Source organism: Leucoraja erinacea, chromosome 28 (genome assembly GCF_028641065.1).
Source record: "Leucoraja erinacea ecotype New England chromosome 28, Leri_hhj_1, whole genome shotgun sequence".
Lineage (NCBI taxonomy): Eukaryota > Metazoa > Chordata > Chondrichthyes > Rajiformes > Rajidae > Leucoraja > Leucoraja erinaceus.
Genome location: NC_073404.1, coordinates 13866966 through 13884428, shown reverse-complemented (window position 1 = coordinate 13884428; position 17463 = coordinate 13866966). Strand labels below are relative to the sequence as shown.

Genomic DNA, 17463 nt, shown 5'->3' with positions numbered 1-17463 from the left:
TCTTGCTCTTTCCAAGGAAGACGTGCTGATTCATTTTGAGGCTCAGACTGTATCTCACTGTTTCCTTCCTCAGTGGCGATACTGTATCCGACTAGAGAACCTTGGGACTGAAGTGGTACAGCTTCGGGAGAGGCACTGGCGGATCTTTAGCCTGTCTGGGACGCTGGAGACAGTGCGAGGAAGAGGCGTCGTGGGCAGGGTGAGTACCATGTGATGCTGATTGATGCCATCTCACTCCCCACCACCCCAGTATTCCCAAGAATTTACTCTTTAAAAATAAAGTGCAAGAATAACTCGGTGTTTCAGGCAGCATCTCCGGAGAATGTGAATTGGTAATATTTCATGTTGTGAGCCTTCTTCAGACTGATGTTCTTTAAAATCATGCTTGATTTACTCTTTAAGCAACCTTTACAATATTTGATTATATTAAGCTCCCTATTCCATTTAACCAAGGTGTGCCCAAGGATTTTGTTAAGACTGGTAAAATAGAAGGGCTCGGTTTGAGCAATTAGCAGTTTGAAATGTGTATCTGATGTTGCTGCATCCCGAGGAATGTAAATATGTAAACAAAGTGTCTAGGGCACTTATTAATGGAATTAATGTGTTAATGGGTGACACTTAGCAAGTCTATCACTGGACAATGGTTGCAGATTGCAGATATACTGTCTGCCTAGTGACAGTGGCATTGTTATCACATAGTGCTCAGTACACAGGTGTACAGTCAGGATTCAGCTATCAGAGCTCCTAAACCCAGTTCTTGATGATCCTCTTGACAGATGTGTATTGCAAGAACTATGTTTACAGGGAACCATTTATTTTTTTAAATGAGCAAGTCAAACTAAGTTGTGAATTGATTTGCTAACAAAGACATGGACTTATTTTTACCTGCAGGGGAGATCATTGCAAAGTGTCTTAAGTAAAGCCTTGGGTAAAGTTACTATGTCTATATGGTGATGATGAGGATTTGAAATCTGCTTTCAAATTAGTGTTTTTGGCCTCATAGTGCAGCTATTTATTTGCCAGATTTTCATCAGCAAGGATAATGCAGACTAGTTTCAAGAAATTTGGCATGGTATAGTAAATGAAATCTTGCTAACCTCTAATGCTCCCGTGTATCTGCTCCCAGGCATGCTGTGCTTGGAGGCATCTGCTGGTGTGGCTTGTTCAGTTCAGAATACCTTTTCCTCCACCTTCAGGAGAAATACTGCAGCAGTTCAGGAAATCAACTCATCAAACTCCCACCATAACCTTTTACAGAGGCAATTGCAGATGAGCAGTACGCAAACTTTCTGCAAATGAGTAAATTAAAATATACAAATAGTTGATGTGATATAACGCAATTAATTTGTTCTTGAGAGATTTAAGAGGCTTCCTAAAATTTTGATTAGTTTATTATAATCTGTATAAAGGTATCATTTTTAGGATCAAGGATGACTTATTTTCACTGTGCTTTTGTGCATTCTGGGGTGGCAAACTCATTCAAGATGGGGCAGTAGGTGACTGAAGGGGTGGGTGGATTTTAGTTTGTAAGATGGTGTAATTATTCTACCGCTAATACAGGGCTCCTGTATGTGCTCCCGAAGCATGGCCTTGAGGACTGGAGAAACACTGCTGGTCAGATTCAGTGGAACTCTTGCCAGAGTATATTAGAGCTGTGCTGTAAGATGGAGAACACTCGGGAGTGAAGTTGAAAGGGAGATCTGATCAGTTTCCAATTCAAAAATGAATGGAAAAGTTAAATAAGGAAATGTTATTGATGTGTTGATGACTATATTGGAAGGTAATCACAAAGGGAAGATGAGATGAAATACTTTCATTCACAAATGTTTGCTGACGCTTAATAACCCAAATCATTTCTCAAGGACCTACTTTACAGCAGGCTGACGGAGGTAACAAATGGTGAACAGAGTTCATTATTGTAATCTCACTGTTACAGGAAATTGGGATTCATGTCCCCAATATGGACAAGGACACATTGCCTGTGATGAGATCAATCTTGCTTTCTCCATGTTAATTCTAATGCGGATGACAGTGTTGCTGTATGTTGAAATCCATGCAGCCCAAGTTGTCTACCTGAGCTAGTCCCATTTGCCCATGTTTGGTTCATATCCCTCTCAACCTTTACCATCCATGTACCTGTCCAAACTTTGTAATTGTACCCGCCTCTACCACTACCTCTGGTAGCTCATTCTCCATACCCTCCACCCTCTGTGTGGAAAAAGTTGTCACTCAGATCCCCTTTAAATCTTTCACCACTCACCTTAAAATGTCCTCTACCCTAGGAACAAGAATGCTGTTATTCACCTCATCTATGCTTCTTGTGACTTTATGTATCTCCATAAGGTCACCCCTTGGCTTCAATGCACATGGGGGAAAAGCACTAGCCTATCCTTATAACTCATACCCTCCAGTCCCAATCACGTGAATCCCTTTTACACCCTTTCCAGCTCAATGACATTGTACCTAGGGTGACCTTGACTGCTCTGCTATTAGGCCTCAGGCACTGAGAACTTAATTTAAACTGAGAGCAAGTGCTAACAGAACGCTGAATATTCATGTCCATTAACTTCAGCTCATAAAACACATACTCCACTCTATTCCCTCTTCTTTGTATTTTCTGATTAAAAGGTAAATGTATTTTCTTTTCTGCTCTCTGTTTAGGAGCCGGTTCTATCGAAGGAGCAGCCTGCATTTCAGTACAGCAGCCACGTCTCACTGCAGGCACCCAGTGGTCACATGTGGTGAGTAAGCCCGGTGCTGCAGTTAGATCCAGCTTTGTGATTGCCTCACTGTTTGCTGCATTGCCTGGTTTCTATGAAATGAAACCATTTGGAATGGAGTTGGTCTATCTGCACAAATATAGACCCTCTGTGTGGCACAGCAGGTAATCTGTGTGTTACAGACATACAAATGCAAAGGTCCCTGCTTTATCTAGCACTTGTATTTGCCAGGATGATTGGAGCAAGGTTGATACAATTGCCGGATTATCTAGCAGCAAAATCAGCCAAGGTTCTTGTACTAATCACTGAAGGGGTATTGCCATGTGTGTGTGTGTTTTTGTGTAAGTGTAAATTTGTGTGTAAATTTGTGCATATCCAGGGAGCACCATCAGAGGGTTATGGCCTGTCCCATGATTGATTTCATGTTTTTCTGTGTACTTTCGGCACAAGAGAAACACATAAGGGATACTATTGCTCTGGGTGTTTGTAACAGCAGTGGAATGCTTTGACTTGACTTTAGAGATATCCATTTTTAGCTTCCTGCTGCCTGCTAGCATCCTGAAGCCTGAAACAAATGTTTATCGCTTCCTGACCAGGTGTCATGCTGTTGTTTCTTCGCCACTACTTACTGCTCAAACCAACCAACATCTAACATTGTAATAATTGACAATCTTGTCAGGCATTTTTACTTCCCCTACCCACCCCATACCAGCATGGAAAGCCATGTGCTTTTGTTTAAAGCTGCTGAAGCTTGTTTACTGTGAACCAAAGTTTGAGGTTCAAATCTCTGCTTTAACAATACAGCTTTGATCTATGGTTAGAAAAATAGAGGTAATGTTTCAGGTTGAAGATCCTCAGCATTTTCTGTTTTGTTATTTTTTTCTTTTTTTTTTTAATAGATTTTCAAACTTCCTCCCACTATCTGTCACCAGGGTTTACCGTTAGTCACTACTGAAGTAGAGGTCCAGCCAGGAAGGCATGGGGGCCCCAGTGTCAAAACGGAACTATCCCAGAGACATATTCAGTGGGCAAAATTAGTATGCATTTGTTGTAGTTGTTAATTATGTGGTCACGTTTTGTGACCAAGTGGATAGATAGATAATAAGCAAGAGGGTGAGAGGTTGCCAAGTGTAGACAGGAATGTGGTACTGAGGTTACTATCACAGCATTGTCGTGTTGAATGATGGAGCTGGCCTGAGGGGGATAGCGTCTTACTTGTGCTCTTTATTCATGTGTTCATATGTGCTGATTATAAATTTGTTGCTTGAAGGCCAAAACTAACTGAAGTATAAGGACATTCATGCACTGCTCACAAAGGAGGCCGGTCTTTTATTTAGTGGTCTAATTCACTGATCACAAATTCAACTATGCTTGCAGGCTGGACGAGGTCATTAGTTTTGAGGTGTTTACGTGACTGCTGACTCGTTGCTTTTTGACTAAAGTTACTTGCGGACTTTTGTCTGCTGCCTGACTTGCTTCACTGCTGCTTTTCCGTTCTGGCTTCTGTCTCTTGCAGTGATTGTACAGGCTGATGTATGTTTTTTAATCCTTATTCTTCTGCAGGATGTGAGTGTAGCTTGCATAGCTGGCACTTTTTGCCCTTCCGCTGTGGCCATTTCAGAAAGCAGTTTGGAGCATCCATGTCACAGCACCAGAGACGTGGTTCGATCCTGACCTCGGGTGTTGCCTGGAGTTTACATGTTTTCCCTGAGATCATTGGGGTTTCCTCCCACATCCCAAAGACTTGGAGAGTTGAAGGTTAATTGGCCTCTAAATTGACCCTGGTGTGTAGGGAATGGTGTGAAAGTGGAATAACGCGAATCAAGTGTGATTGAGGAATCAATGATCAGCTTGGTCTCAGTGAGTGAGGAGCCTGTGCCATTCTGAATGAATGTTTATATCAATCAAATAAAATTCCATATACCATTGTTTTGCACAGTTTAACAGTTGATCAGTATTATCGTGTATTGTATGACCATCCTCTCATTATAAAAATCTTTGCTAATTTTCCTGTCATCTGCAAACTTGCTAACTCCAGCATTTGCGTTCAAATTATTAAATGTATACAACATACAGTAAGGTTCCCAGTGCTGATCCTTTTGGTATCCCACGGGTCTCAAGCTTCCAAATACAGACACAGACCGTCTCTACCACCCTCTGCCTAATATTATAAAGCCAATGTTTTGATCAATTTTATCTTGGATCCCACGGGCTTTAACCATTAGGGACAGTTTCCCATGTTTGATCTTGTAAAAGGTCTTGCTGAAGTTCCATTTGTTATTGCCCACCAATATATTTTGTTATTTCTGAAAATTGCTGTCAAATTGTTCAGATGGGATTTTCCCTTTGCTAAAGCCATACTTACTACCTATCATTGATCCCTGCCTATTTAACTGCAGATTAATCATGTTCATTTGAATTATTTCCAATAACCTGCCATTGGACTTGCAGATCTATATTTACCAGATATATCCCTGTTGCTCTTCTTGTGTATAGGTACCAAGTTTCCTGACCTCCAGGCATCTTGTTACCTCCCCTGTGGTCAATGAAGAATGTAAATATCTGTTTGGGCCCTTCCTCCCTACCTCCCATAGCAACCTGGGGCACATCTTGTCTTCTTTAATGATAACATTTTCCAGAATGTTACCATCCCTCTTGCTGACTCCCACAGCTACAATTGGTAATATACATGGGAAGCATTAATTTAACTCCTTGCTTCCATTCTCTGGCTCAACACATACAGATTGCTGTTTTGATATCTAAATTTATGATGATTCGTTCCCCCCAAATATTACTTAAAATCAACCTTGGGATCTTCTGTTATCATGTCCATCAGTGATAATTCACACCCTCTCTTTTCTTTCCGAATTTCTCTTTTAAATACCTCCCTACAATTCTGTACTCCTGAATGTCGGCCCCTATTTTCAGTTCTCTGTGCCTGCCTTATGGGGTTTTTTTGTCCAGCCATCCAGAGTTCCATGACTTCCCTGATAGCAACATGCTGGCCCTGAACTCTCCTACAATTTCCCTTTTGAATAACTACTTGTCAGATATAAAACTGCCTTTATGTAACAGTTCCCAAGCTACTTTTGTCAGGTGGTGTGCTATTGAAATTGAACTCTTCCATTTCAGGACCCCTTTTTTCCCCCAAACCAGCCTCTTCCAAGATCCTTTCCATAACTACTTTGAAACTTAAAGACACATTGACTCAACCTCCAAAATGCTCTCTTACTGACACTTTGACCATCTGCCATCGACAGACACTGATATTAGGTCAGGTTTTGCCCTTTTCCCATCTAAGTACTGCCTCAAACAGCTTGCATGGATGCACTTAAAAATTCCACCCCTGCTACTTCTTTCACACTAAAGCCATTCTATTTAATTTGGGGCATATTGAAATCCCCTATTATTATGGCACTGTTACTCTTGCAGTTCTATTTTATTTGTCAACATGTCTACTCCTCTATCTTCTGGGTCTATTACAAGGCCTGTTGTCTACTCCCAGCGGATTATTCATTCCCATTTTTATTCAACCCCGGAGGGAAATTGGTCTGCCAATGATCACAACACACAACAAGGTCCATCTACCTGGCCTTGAGATATCCTACCTCTTTTTTTTTTTTTCAATAATGGACTCCCTAATCAACATTGCACGACTACCTCCATTGCATGCTGCCCTTTCATGCGTGAGGATTTTACAGCTTGGAATGTTGAGCTACCAGTCCTGCCTGTATTTCAACCATGCATGCCTCTGTAATAGCAACTATCATACTTCCGGTTGTTGGGCAATGCTCCTTAAGTTTAACTTCTTTACCAGTCAGACTCCATGCTTTAACATAGATGCAATTTAAACTCTCATATGCCTGATCCATCCATGTCTGATCTGCATTCTTGACTTTCGTACCTTTGACTGCATCCCACCGCACCACTCACCTCTTCCTCCCAACATGTACATATATTCTGTTTCCCCATCCCTGAATACCTTAAGGTCCTGCTCTTTTATCTGTGATCTAGCTTTTTAAATTTATGTTGCAAGAATGATCACATTTTTCTAAAGTTGTTGGTACAAAAGTTGCCTACAACTTCTGTTTGTTCACCCTCTCCCCTAAGATTTCCACACAACAGTCTTTTGACACCTTTGACCCTGGGGCACTAGAATGACAACATACAATCCGAGATTCATGTTTATGGCTTTAGAGATACCTGAACTTCCATTATTATCAAGTATCCTACCACCTTTGCCCTTGCAGCTTGCTCCTTCCTCGGCAGTTTAGTTGCCCATGTGCCAGGTTGGACTTTTCGGAGACCATCCCCCCCCCCCCCCCCCCCCCCCCCCCCCCCCCCCCCCCCCCCCCCCCCCCCCCCCCCCCCCCCCCCCCCCCCCCCCCCCCCCCCCCCCCCCCCCCCCCCCCCCCCCCCCCTCCCCCACTCCATCCACTACTATCAGCATCATTGTCCAACACAGAAATGTTTTGGAGTTATATTCACTCTGATGTTTGCCTGACTACAGGCCTGCCTCTCTCCCTTTGCCTGGTGCTCACCCATTCATTTTTTGGCTGTCTTTCCTTAAGTTGCCGAGTGGCTACCTCCTAATACCTATCAGCCGTATAGATGCACTGTAGTTTTTGCAATGGTCATTCATTTCGTAAAACCCTGTGCTTAAACTGGCCCAACGGGAGGTACTTCCCACAGATGTGGTCATCCAGCCCACAAGGAGTGCCATGGAATTCCCATGTGTTTCAAGTCATGCAACACACGGTGCTGCCATAGTTTTTAGTGTAGAAAGGACCCCTTAAAATGTAGCCTAATATGTACCTAGTTTCATATAAACTACAAAATACTCACCAACTACCTACCAGACTGGCACCAATGTCCAGCTAAGGGCCAATGACTAGAAAATTACACAGGTCCTGACACCAAAGCCCTCTTAATCTTTTCCCTCAATATCCTCTCATCCCTGGAACCCCTAAATATCTGAACATCTATTGAGCTCTCAGCTTGAATATACACAACCACTGATCCGCTTCATTTCCTTGAGTCCAAGAGCCCTGGTCCTGAATATATGTCGTTTGTTTGACGTCGTCGAGAGATCCCAGGAACCTTTGTTACAGTCTCTCGCAAATATCTTTCCTTGGTTAGGGAGACCAAACATTATTCCAGGTGCACTCTCATCAGGGCTTTATATACTTGAAGCAAAGCATATTCATATCCTCCAGCAATTAAGGCCAACATTTATTTTGCCTTTGTAATTGCTTGATGAACCTACTTGTTGACTGTGACTAATATTCAGTGACATCTGGCTCCTCACAACACCCATGCATTTCATTTCCTCTACGTTTGGAATATCCTCCATTTCAATTTTTTTAACTAAAGCAAATTACTTCCCATTTTTCACATTACCTTGGGACAAGTGGGGTGCAACAAAGGTTCACATGGAGTACTCGGTTTGAGAGGACATTCCTTTGAGAGATTAAGCACACCACACCAGGCAATCTGATAATTTCTCTATTTATCCTTCAGCTTAATTTTTTTTAAATCGTGACATTTCACCAGGGAATTATAATATTGGTCATTGGGACAGATATGAGCCAGTGAACAAAGCTTCACAAAAAAAGTTGTATGAAGCATCTTAAAGGATATATAAAGATTTGATGGGTGGCTCTTCACTTAGACATTGACAGCCACTAACAGTGGAGTGGTGTAAGATGAGGATGCTCAGGAGGCTTTGGATGACTGGAAATAAAGATAGCTTGGAAGGTTGAGCTGAGAAGCTCCATGAAGGGCAGCACGCTGGCGCAGCGGTAGAGTTGCTGCCTTACAGCGCTTGCAACGCCGGAGACCCGGGGTTCGATCCCGCTTACAGGTGCTGTCTGTAGGGAGTTTGTACGTTCTCCCCGTGACCTGCGTAGGTTTTCTCCGAGATCTTCGGTTTCCTCTCACACTCCAGACGTACAGGTATGTAGGTTAATTGGCTTGGGAAATGTAAAAATTATCCCTTGTGTGTGTTGGATAGTGTTAATAATAGTGTTAATATGCGGAGATCACTGGTCGGCGCAGACCCGGTTGGCCGAAGGGCCTGTTTCCGCACTGTATCTCTAAACTAAAAAGGTACACTGGTGTTGTCATAAGCTAATATGCAGGACTTTTTAAAAATAGAAACAAATTGGTTTAGAAGTTGGAAGATTGCCTGGTATGTCATTAGCTGGTGCTATTTCTCTGCCCTACTTTTTGGCAGCCTTGGGTTTGAGCCCGAGGGAGACTTTCCTCAATAGGAATAGACCAAAAGCATAATGGAGACCCGTCCATAGTTGGTGTCTCGGAAGTAAACTACAAAGCTCAGCTTGCTGCTGGTGTTGGCCTTACAAGTCCATGGTGAATCTAAATTGTTCCTGCTTCATGGCTCTAATGGGCTTCCCATGGAGCTGATGCCAGTTTTATGCTAGGTCACAGGCTAGCATGCCATTTGTTATATTGCTAAATCCAACCCTTCCTTCCCCTAGTAGAGTCTTCTGTTGAGGGTGGTGGCCACTGGTTTCAATGATGCAAATGCATTGGAAGCAGATGCACAGATAGTGAATGAATCTACCATGCCCACAGGCTGCTGGACATATCCTGTCCAGGTGATAAGGAGCTTATGTTTGCAGTGATGATGCTTCCTCTGCAGTACATGACTGGCTCCTACTCATTTTAGGTATCTTTCTCAGTTCATGAGATCTATTTTTTCTCAATTGTTCGACTGATTTTGTGCATTTCTTAAAATTCTGCTCTCTAAATTTCATTTGAGATTTTCATGCTCAGTCTTTGAATACAAGATGTATGAGATATTAGTTATGTTCTGGCATTTCCCCCCATGACCTTGTAATCTTCAATATGCGAATTAGGCTTCCCATATAATCCAGCCTAACTTTCACAACCCAATTATTCCTAACCACTTCAGTGCTCTCTGGTGGATTTATTCCCAGCTGTCCATGGGATTCCGCCAACTCTTGCTCAAAATTAATCTGGTGAATGTGCACGAGGATTAAGAGCAGGGAGAGGATTTACTGAATGGCTGGAATGTAGTTATGCTATACCATTGTTTAACAAGAGACGGGGCATCTGTGTAACTGGGTGCCAATGGCGGTGGGTAAAAGATGGATAAAATTCCAAGGGATGGCATAAATTGAATATTGATACGGTTGCATTTGTGTGGATCTTAGCGTGATGTTTGGTAGAGTTGACACAGAGTTGACAGAGATCATCAAAGAGAAGGTCGATGGGATCTGGTTGAAAAATTGTCGGTTGAATAATGAATTTGGTGGCCAAAAACAAAGATAATAGATGATAAAGGGTTTTAGTGATCAGAGGGCTGTATGTAATGGGCTTCCATAGAGTTCACTCATTTGTATTTTTGTAGTGCATTGGACTTGGATACAGTGGTCTATAATCAAGATGTTCGCTTCAGGCACCAGAATGAGTGGTGCTGAGGAGGAACGTTTTGGGCTGTAGAGGAGATCAGTGGGACTGGTGTGCAGATTAGCAGATGGGATTCAGTGCAAGATACTGCACGCTGGAGCAGCTCGATCTCACTGGCACTGTCATCAATTGGCCAACAGCGTCAGTGGGAAGGATGTGACGGCACCAGAGGGGCGCAGAAGATGGTACCAAGATGGAAATTATGATTGATGAGAAACTGTTTGTTTTTCTTGGTAGTAAAGGTAGCAGTTACCCATGTCCCTTTACAGGAGGTAAGTGACAACGTTCATGAGAGGAGTTGGAGGAGGGAGAATGGCATGCAAAGTCTGAAGAAGGGCTCCCGACCGGAAATGTTACCTATCCATTCCCTCCAGAGATGCTGCCTGACCTACTGAGTTACTTCAGCAATTTGTGTTTTGCAGGCAGAGATTTGTTTATTGATTGAAGTGTTGTGAGTTGCTGAAATGGTGAGGGGGACCACACTCCTTGATGATAGTCACAACCTGCTGGGTTACTGACCGAGAGTTAGGAAATGCATCACAAAATCCAGTGGGTACAATGGGCTGAATGACCTCTGCCAGAGCTGTACACTTCAGTAATTATGATGTCCACTGGGGATTGCTTTAGAGACCTATGTCTTGGGACTCAGCAATTTCTGCCCTTTGGATTTCTCTCCCCCCCACCCCCATTACCCAACTCCTGGAGCCCATGTAGGGAGTTGTCTAGGTCTCTGATTGCCTGCTTATGCTTTACTAAGTCAAAAAAACATACTTCGTGTGTGCTAGGGTCACCCATTCAGTTTGATTCTCCTTTCCAGGAGGCTTGCTGCAGTTGGAGGTCTGTGTTAGACTTTCCCTTCCAGCCCCACACTTTCCAGCGTGGCTGAGCTCAGGACAGACAGGGAACCCTCTCTTGAGTCTCAAGTGCAATATGTGGGGACTACAAACATTTAGTGGTTCTCTGGTATCTCCTTAGGATCAGTGTCCTAATCATGTTTGCTCAAACTTCTGAGAGTTGTCTTGGGGTATTTTATTTCAAACAGTGCATTAGTTCTGAGAAAGACTGATTTGGATGGGAATGTGTTAATAAGAGCATGTCCATGGGTACTGTACTCACAAGAGTCTATGAATAAACCTTCCCTTTAGATTATATCCCAGCTAATCCCCTCCCTTCCCACTTCACTAGCCTTGCTTCCATAGATAATATAATCAGTTGTTGGGGGCCATTTCCGGAGACTGATCTTGTCTCTGCATTCCACAGGGGTTCCTATCGCTTTGAGAGCACCAACCGGAGTCTCCTCGATGTTCGTATTCCACCATTCTCCCTCGAAAGCAAGAACGGCGACTCTCCCAATGGGTTCTTGCCAGGCCCATTCTCCTCCTTAACCTAAGTATGAGGTAGTTACTGCAGTCTCTCACTACAATGATAACAAGTGTAAAGGTAGCAATAGACGTTGGGGAAATAGGTTTGTGCTGCCCCCATTCTGTGGTCTGCCTTCCATGGTAAAGAAGTTCAGTTAGGCTCCACAATAACCAGGAGGAGAGGTATCTGTTCCTGTTGGATAGAACTGACTATCACTGCAGAATGATGAGACTTTCACCAATTCATACTATGATGCTGTAATGATAGGTACATTTATGGCATTGCTGCAGCAGTTTGTGGACATGTATTACATGATTGGACAAGGGCATACCATATAGTTTGTTAGTGCAAGAGTGTGATTTTTTTTCTGTTCTCCTTTGTCCGTATTTTAAATAATCGCACCGATTACCATGCCTCATTTACTGCCTCCCACCAATATTGAATGTACTAAGCAGTATGTCAGCCTATTATCTAGGATTGTTGTAGGTGATCTCTGAATTAAAATGTTGTCGCCTTATTACTTCGAAGGAATATTGTAAGCAGTGGTACTGTTTCTTTAATTATTCCCCAATGTAGATGTCACCAGCAAGCCCACCATTTAATGTTCATCCCTAGTCACCTTTAGGAAAGTGATGGTGAGCACCTTCTCGAACTGTTGCTGTTCTTCTGGTGAAAATTCTGCCAGTTCTGTTGGGTTGGCCTCTTATTAAGGGCTTCCAGTCAGAAAGACATCCATCCAGCACTGCCCTCTGCGTTATATCACCAAACCAATTATATATCAATTTCATCAACACACCTTGGATCTCTTGTGCCATAACCTTCTGAGAGCCTACTATGCAGGATTTTGTCAAAAGCCTTAAACATGTCTATTGCTCTCCCTTTCTTGATTTTTTTTTAGTTACCTCCTCAAAATCACGGATTTGTGAGACAATATTCTCTGCAGAAAGTCATTCTAATTCATAATCACTCCCAGCCTGTAATTTCCAGGCTTATTTCCACTGCCTCTCTTGAATAGAGACAACATGAGCTTCCCTGCACTGCTCTGGTACTTGATCCATGGCAAATGAAGTTTCAAAATTCTCCATCAGTTCCCAAGCAACCTCACTTTCCCCCGCATCCCCCCTTTTCTTCCCTTTGTATCCTGAGATAGATTTTATCATGTTCTAGGGAATTTTCCACTCTGATGCAGCTCCAATATTTCTTCTGTCTTTCTGATACGGACATGCTCCAGAATATTAGTATTTCCCTCCCATCTCCAAATGGTGAGAGATTTAGGATTCCCAATGCATGATTTACAAATGTATCGTAAAACTCCATTAATCCAGCATTCTCAGGACTTTGGTGTCAGACTGGCAATTTTTCTGGACTATTGGACATTATTTCTATTGGCAATTTCACTTCTTTGTTAAGGTGTTAGAGTAATATAAAGATTCTAGTGTACCGGGTAGGTTTAAAGGGAACCTGGAAAATGGGGCCCTAGTGTGTTTCAAGGGAGCATGGAAATCGGGCCCAGGTGAGTTTCAAGGGAACATGGGAATCGAGGCTTTGCTGCGATAAAGGGAGTGAGGGATTGGGCCCCGGTGAATCAAAGGAATGTGTAACAGGGCCCCAGTAAGTCAAAGGAAGTGAGGGAATTGGGTCCTGTGAGTCAAAGGGAATGTGGGAATCGGGCTGTAGTGAGTCAGTGGCCGAAGTATCAGGATTTCTGAACAACAAGCTAGAGGATTAATGGGGTTTGGCAAATAACACTGTAAACTAACAATGTTATTGTTAATTGCTTTGGGAATTGTTTACATTAGTGGAGGTGTTATATTGATGTTGCTGAGACCACTTGGAATATTGTGCACAGTACCAACCTTATTTAAGGAAGGATATTAATGAGTTGAAAGCAGTTCTGGGCTGGTACAGAAATAGGCTGGTTACGCAAAGAGGAATAGTTGGACAGGTTGGACTTGTATTTCCTGGAATTTGGAAATGTGAAGCAATTTGACTGAAAAGATCTTCAGTGGACGCAACAGGATGGATGTGGTAAAAAAATAAAATATTTCCTTTTGTTGAAAAATATAGAACTGGAGGCTACTGTTAAAAAGCAAGGAGAATTTTTTCTCTTAAAAGGTTGTGACTCGGCAACTTTCTACCTCAAAGGTTTGTGAAAACAGAGTTTGTATATATTTACGACAGTCATGGGTGAATTCTCAATAAACAAGGGGGTGTTGATATGATTCATGTCCTGTGTTAAATGTGATTGGCTTGGGAGATGGGGTAAGAGGTTATAGAGGTTACCTTGTAAGGAAATGTGAAGAAGTGTTAGGAGGGGCAGGGTTGCTTGGTGTTTTGGGTGTGTTGTGGAGCTGTGCTAAAGCAGATTGCTGCTGCTTATTACTGTTTGCACCTTCCACAGGGGCTCGTTCACTTTCCGAAGGCCAGGCAGCAGCACCTTCGATGTTTCCATCCCATCCTTTTCTCTCGAGAGCAGTAGTGAGGACGGCGGGCCCTTCTCCCCGGTCTGAATATTTGCCTCCAGCAAATGATGGAGTAACTAAACACAGTCTGCACTCAGGATCTTTCCTCGAACCAGAGCACCAGTGGACCCAACTCCAGGGGTGGTGCTGCCTGGACAAAGATGTGGCACATACATCACCAGCCTACGCACAGGGACATGTGGCCAGTTCCGCTATAATATTCGCACTCACTCAGGCTTCTGTTGGGGGTTAGATTTGGATGGAGTTGTATGAGGTGAGTGGAAGCAGGTAGATTTGGATGGAGATGGATGAGGTGCATGGAAGCAGGGTAAATGTGGAGTTTGCTGGTGTTGAATTTAGGTTGGGGTTAATTAATAACATATTTATTAGGAGATTGATTACTTCTTGCTAATTGTCTTGTAGTCCAGGAGCACTTTTTTGGAGAAACAGTGCTGTGTGCTTTCTCCGTGTTACTTGGTTTTATGAAGTGTGCTGTGTTGTGAAGTTATATAGGAATCAAACTTCACTGGAGACAGGGCAATAGTGTACACCCGGTACTTGGGAGCCCAATATGTCTAACGGTATGGATGACCTCTGCCAATGCTACAAAACAGTTCCAGATTCTGTCTTTCAAACTTGTTGCCATGGCAACATTTTGTGTGAAGCACTGGGGTACTGTACTGATAGGGACGGCTCTGTCACTATAACACGGGTACAGTACTGGTGAGGACATTGTCACTTATAACACTGGGGTACAGTACTGGTGGAGACATGTCTGTCACTGTATAACACTGGGGTGCAGTACTGGTGGGGGGGGGGGGCAGTCTGTCACAGGGGGTGGGGGGTCTGTCTGTCACTGTATAACACTGGGGTACAGTACTGGTGGAGACTTCTGTCATTGAGTAACATTAGGCTATTGTCTGTTTAGTCTGGGTCCAGTCGTGGTAGATGCTGGTCTATTACTGTCTAAATTTGATTGGTACATGTCTCCCTATGTAGCACCAGGGGCAATATTGGGCTTGTCTCTACACCAGAAAGTGATAGGTATAATTCAGGTGGATTAACAAGCACAGAAATGTTTGATTTCTGTGCTTAGCAGTGACTCTAATTGGTTCTGCCACTGTTTACTGGCAGTATGGAATTATTAAATACCCTGGAGCGGGCATTACTTGTGTCTGAACGTCCATACTGATTCGGATCCAACCCTGGTGATTGCTGCTGTTGTCTTGCTCAGCTACAGAGCAATTGGATGCAGCAGATGATCTGCCAGGTGGGTCCTTAGTGCCTGGGTTTAGCAAACAGTTGGGATTTAGACAGTTCTGGACCCAGGAGTCAGGAGTGCTGCTCTTCAGCAGTTTGGTAAGGCCAGGGCTACCCTTGTTGTGAGGCCACACACAGTTACCAGCGATCACTGTATGAAAACCTACCCAAAGAGCACCTGAGTGAAATTTGCCACAGATTGTAACCTCCGCTTGCCTTGGAGATCTACATTTGGAATGGATGTACCAGGTGTAGTGTGTTACTGCTGGTGTCCCTGGTTCCATGGTGCATACTGTGCTTCATTATTTGCTGTGCCTATATCTGTGTGCTCCTGCTGCTGATGTTTTTTGACTAGTTTAAATAAAGATTTTTGTTTGGATTATCTGTTTTCCCCCTTATTCAATGTCAGTATATGTTATCCCAGTGTGAAATCTTCTACCCCCACGGAAAGCCTAGCACATAGTGGCAGGGCCCAGTGAAGGAGAGAAACCAGCTGCATTTCCTGCAGCATTGGACCTCTTCACCCATAAACATCTCGCCCCTGACTGGGGGCGTTCAGTCGTTCATGAATCAAAGCAAAACAATGCAAATGCTGGAGATACTTGGGAGATTGGGTATTGTGTGTGGAGAGAGGTACAAGAGTGAATAGGAACTAGAACAGGTTTCCAGCATTGACTGAGCAGTAAGTGGGCCAACAAGTGCTTGTGGCCCAAGAGGAGGCACCTGATGGTGCAGCCTGTGGAGTATCTATTACACGATGATAGGGCGCATCATTAAAGGCTGCACCTCGGGGAACCACCTGGGTGACTGGGAGAGCTGACACAACCTATCTGAGTGGAGAGCTCAGACCCTAGTCGCTTTGTTCCTGTGCCAGGGACTGCGGCCTCAGGCGCAGTAGAGTTGTATCATTTAATCTGCTCCTTTCATCCTGTCTACAGGGGGACGTTTCGCTTTGAGAGGCCCGAGGGTTCACAGCTCGATGTGCGGATCCCACCCTTCTCCTTGGAGAGCAATAAGGATGACAAGGCTCCCCCTGCTGGCTACAGCTGGTAGATGGCCATCTGCTGAACCCTGACCTCACAGGGGCTGCTGCTGCTGCTGCCGCCTGGAACTGATACGATTAGGGAGAAGCGAAGGAGAATGTCTTCGAGTCAGCCTGTTGCAAACGTCCTGGGTTTGCTGTGTAAAACATGATCACGTTGTTGTAAAGCTCCTTTGAAATTGGACTCTGGGACTGATGTATTATTGTTATGGGTTGTAGGGGTTAAGGCGGGGAGCGATTGGGATGAAGGAAAGGTGGAATGGGAGCTGGAAATTCTTTGCTGCACATATTCAGATGTAGTCAGTCTTGGAAGGTGGAATGGAGTTGGGTTTCTCTGCTCATCTGCCCTTCCTGTCAAGTAACTATCCAACCCCTTTCCCTCCCAACCCTACCCGTGCATATTTGAAAAAAGCAGCATAAACGCAGGAAGAGGTGTCCATGAGCAGTGCGGCTCTCAGTGGCCAGACCCCAGCCAGCTAACCCAGTCTGATTGGTGTCTCACCTGCTGAAAGTGTCCCCACTGGAGACATTGAAACACCACCTGCAGCAAAGGTGAATTTCCAGCATCTTCTGTCTGCTGTGTCTCTATTCTTCCACTGAGTCCTTGTCATCATCCTGCACATGGTGGCTGAATTTCCAGATAATCCGTGGCTGATACTGTGTGTTCACAGGATGAATGTTGCCGGCCCTGGTTTGTTCTGGCCTTTTCCTGCCTCCAGTGCTCCCCTTCCCCTCCACCTCCCCACTTCCAGTCTGAAGAAGAATTCTGACCTGTAACACCACTCATCCCTTTTCTCCAGAGATGCTGCATGACCCACTGAGTTACTCCAGCTATCTTTGGTATAAATGAGCATCTGCGGTTCCTTTAATGTGTGTCAGCCAGCTGGTGTCTGGAGAGGGCCAATTGGAGGTAAGGGGCATGGGTGCAGCCCATGGCTGCGGGCTACATCACCGACTCCAGTGCATGTCTCCTTGGCTGGCCTTGCCTCAGGTTGGCAGGCTGTTGGTATGTATGCTGTTGCCACTCTTGGCCACAATGCCGGTTGGTTTCTGCTCCACGCCGGGTGCTGCCCTGGTTGGGTGCACTGTCGGTAGATCGACAGAGAGCTGTCAGTATGGCCAGGTCTGATTCCTGCTTTCTCAGACTGGAGCCAAATGCACA

General features: G+C 44.1%; 1 protein-coding gene across 1 annotated transcript in view; it reads left to right on the top strand.

Annotated features, from left to right (window-relative positions):
* The window catches only part of poldip2 (polymerase (DNA-directed), delta interacting protein 2), a 30204-nt gene extending 15379 nt beyond the window's left edge, over window positions 1-14825 (top strand). Inside the window, exons 9-12 of the mRNA XM_055657782.1 lie at window positions 74-199; window positions 2662-2741; window positions 11436-11572; window positions 13939-14825. Coding sequence (XP_055513757.1) covers window positions 74-199; window positions 2662-2741; window positions 11436-11565 — 336 coding nt within the window. The 3' untranslated portion in view covers window positions 11566-11572; window positions 13939-14825. The remainder of the gene's footprint in view (window positions 1-73; window positions 200-2661; window positions 2742-11435; window positions 11573-13938) is intronic.
* The last annotated feature ends 2638 nt before the right edge of the window (window positions 14826-17463 follow it).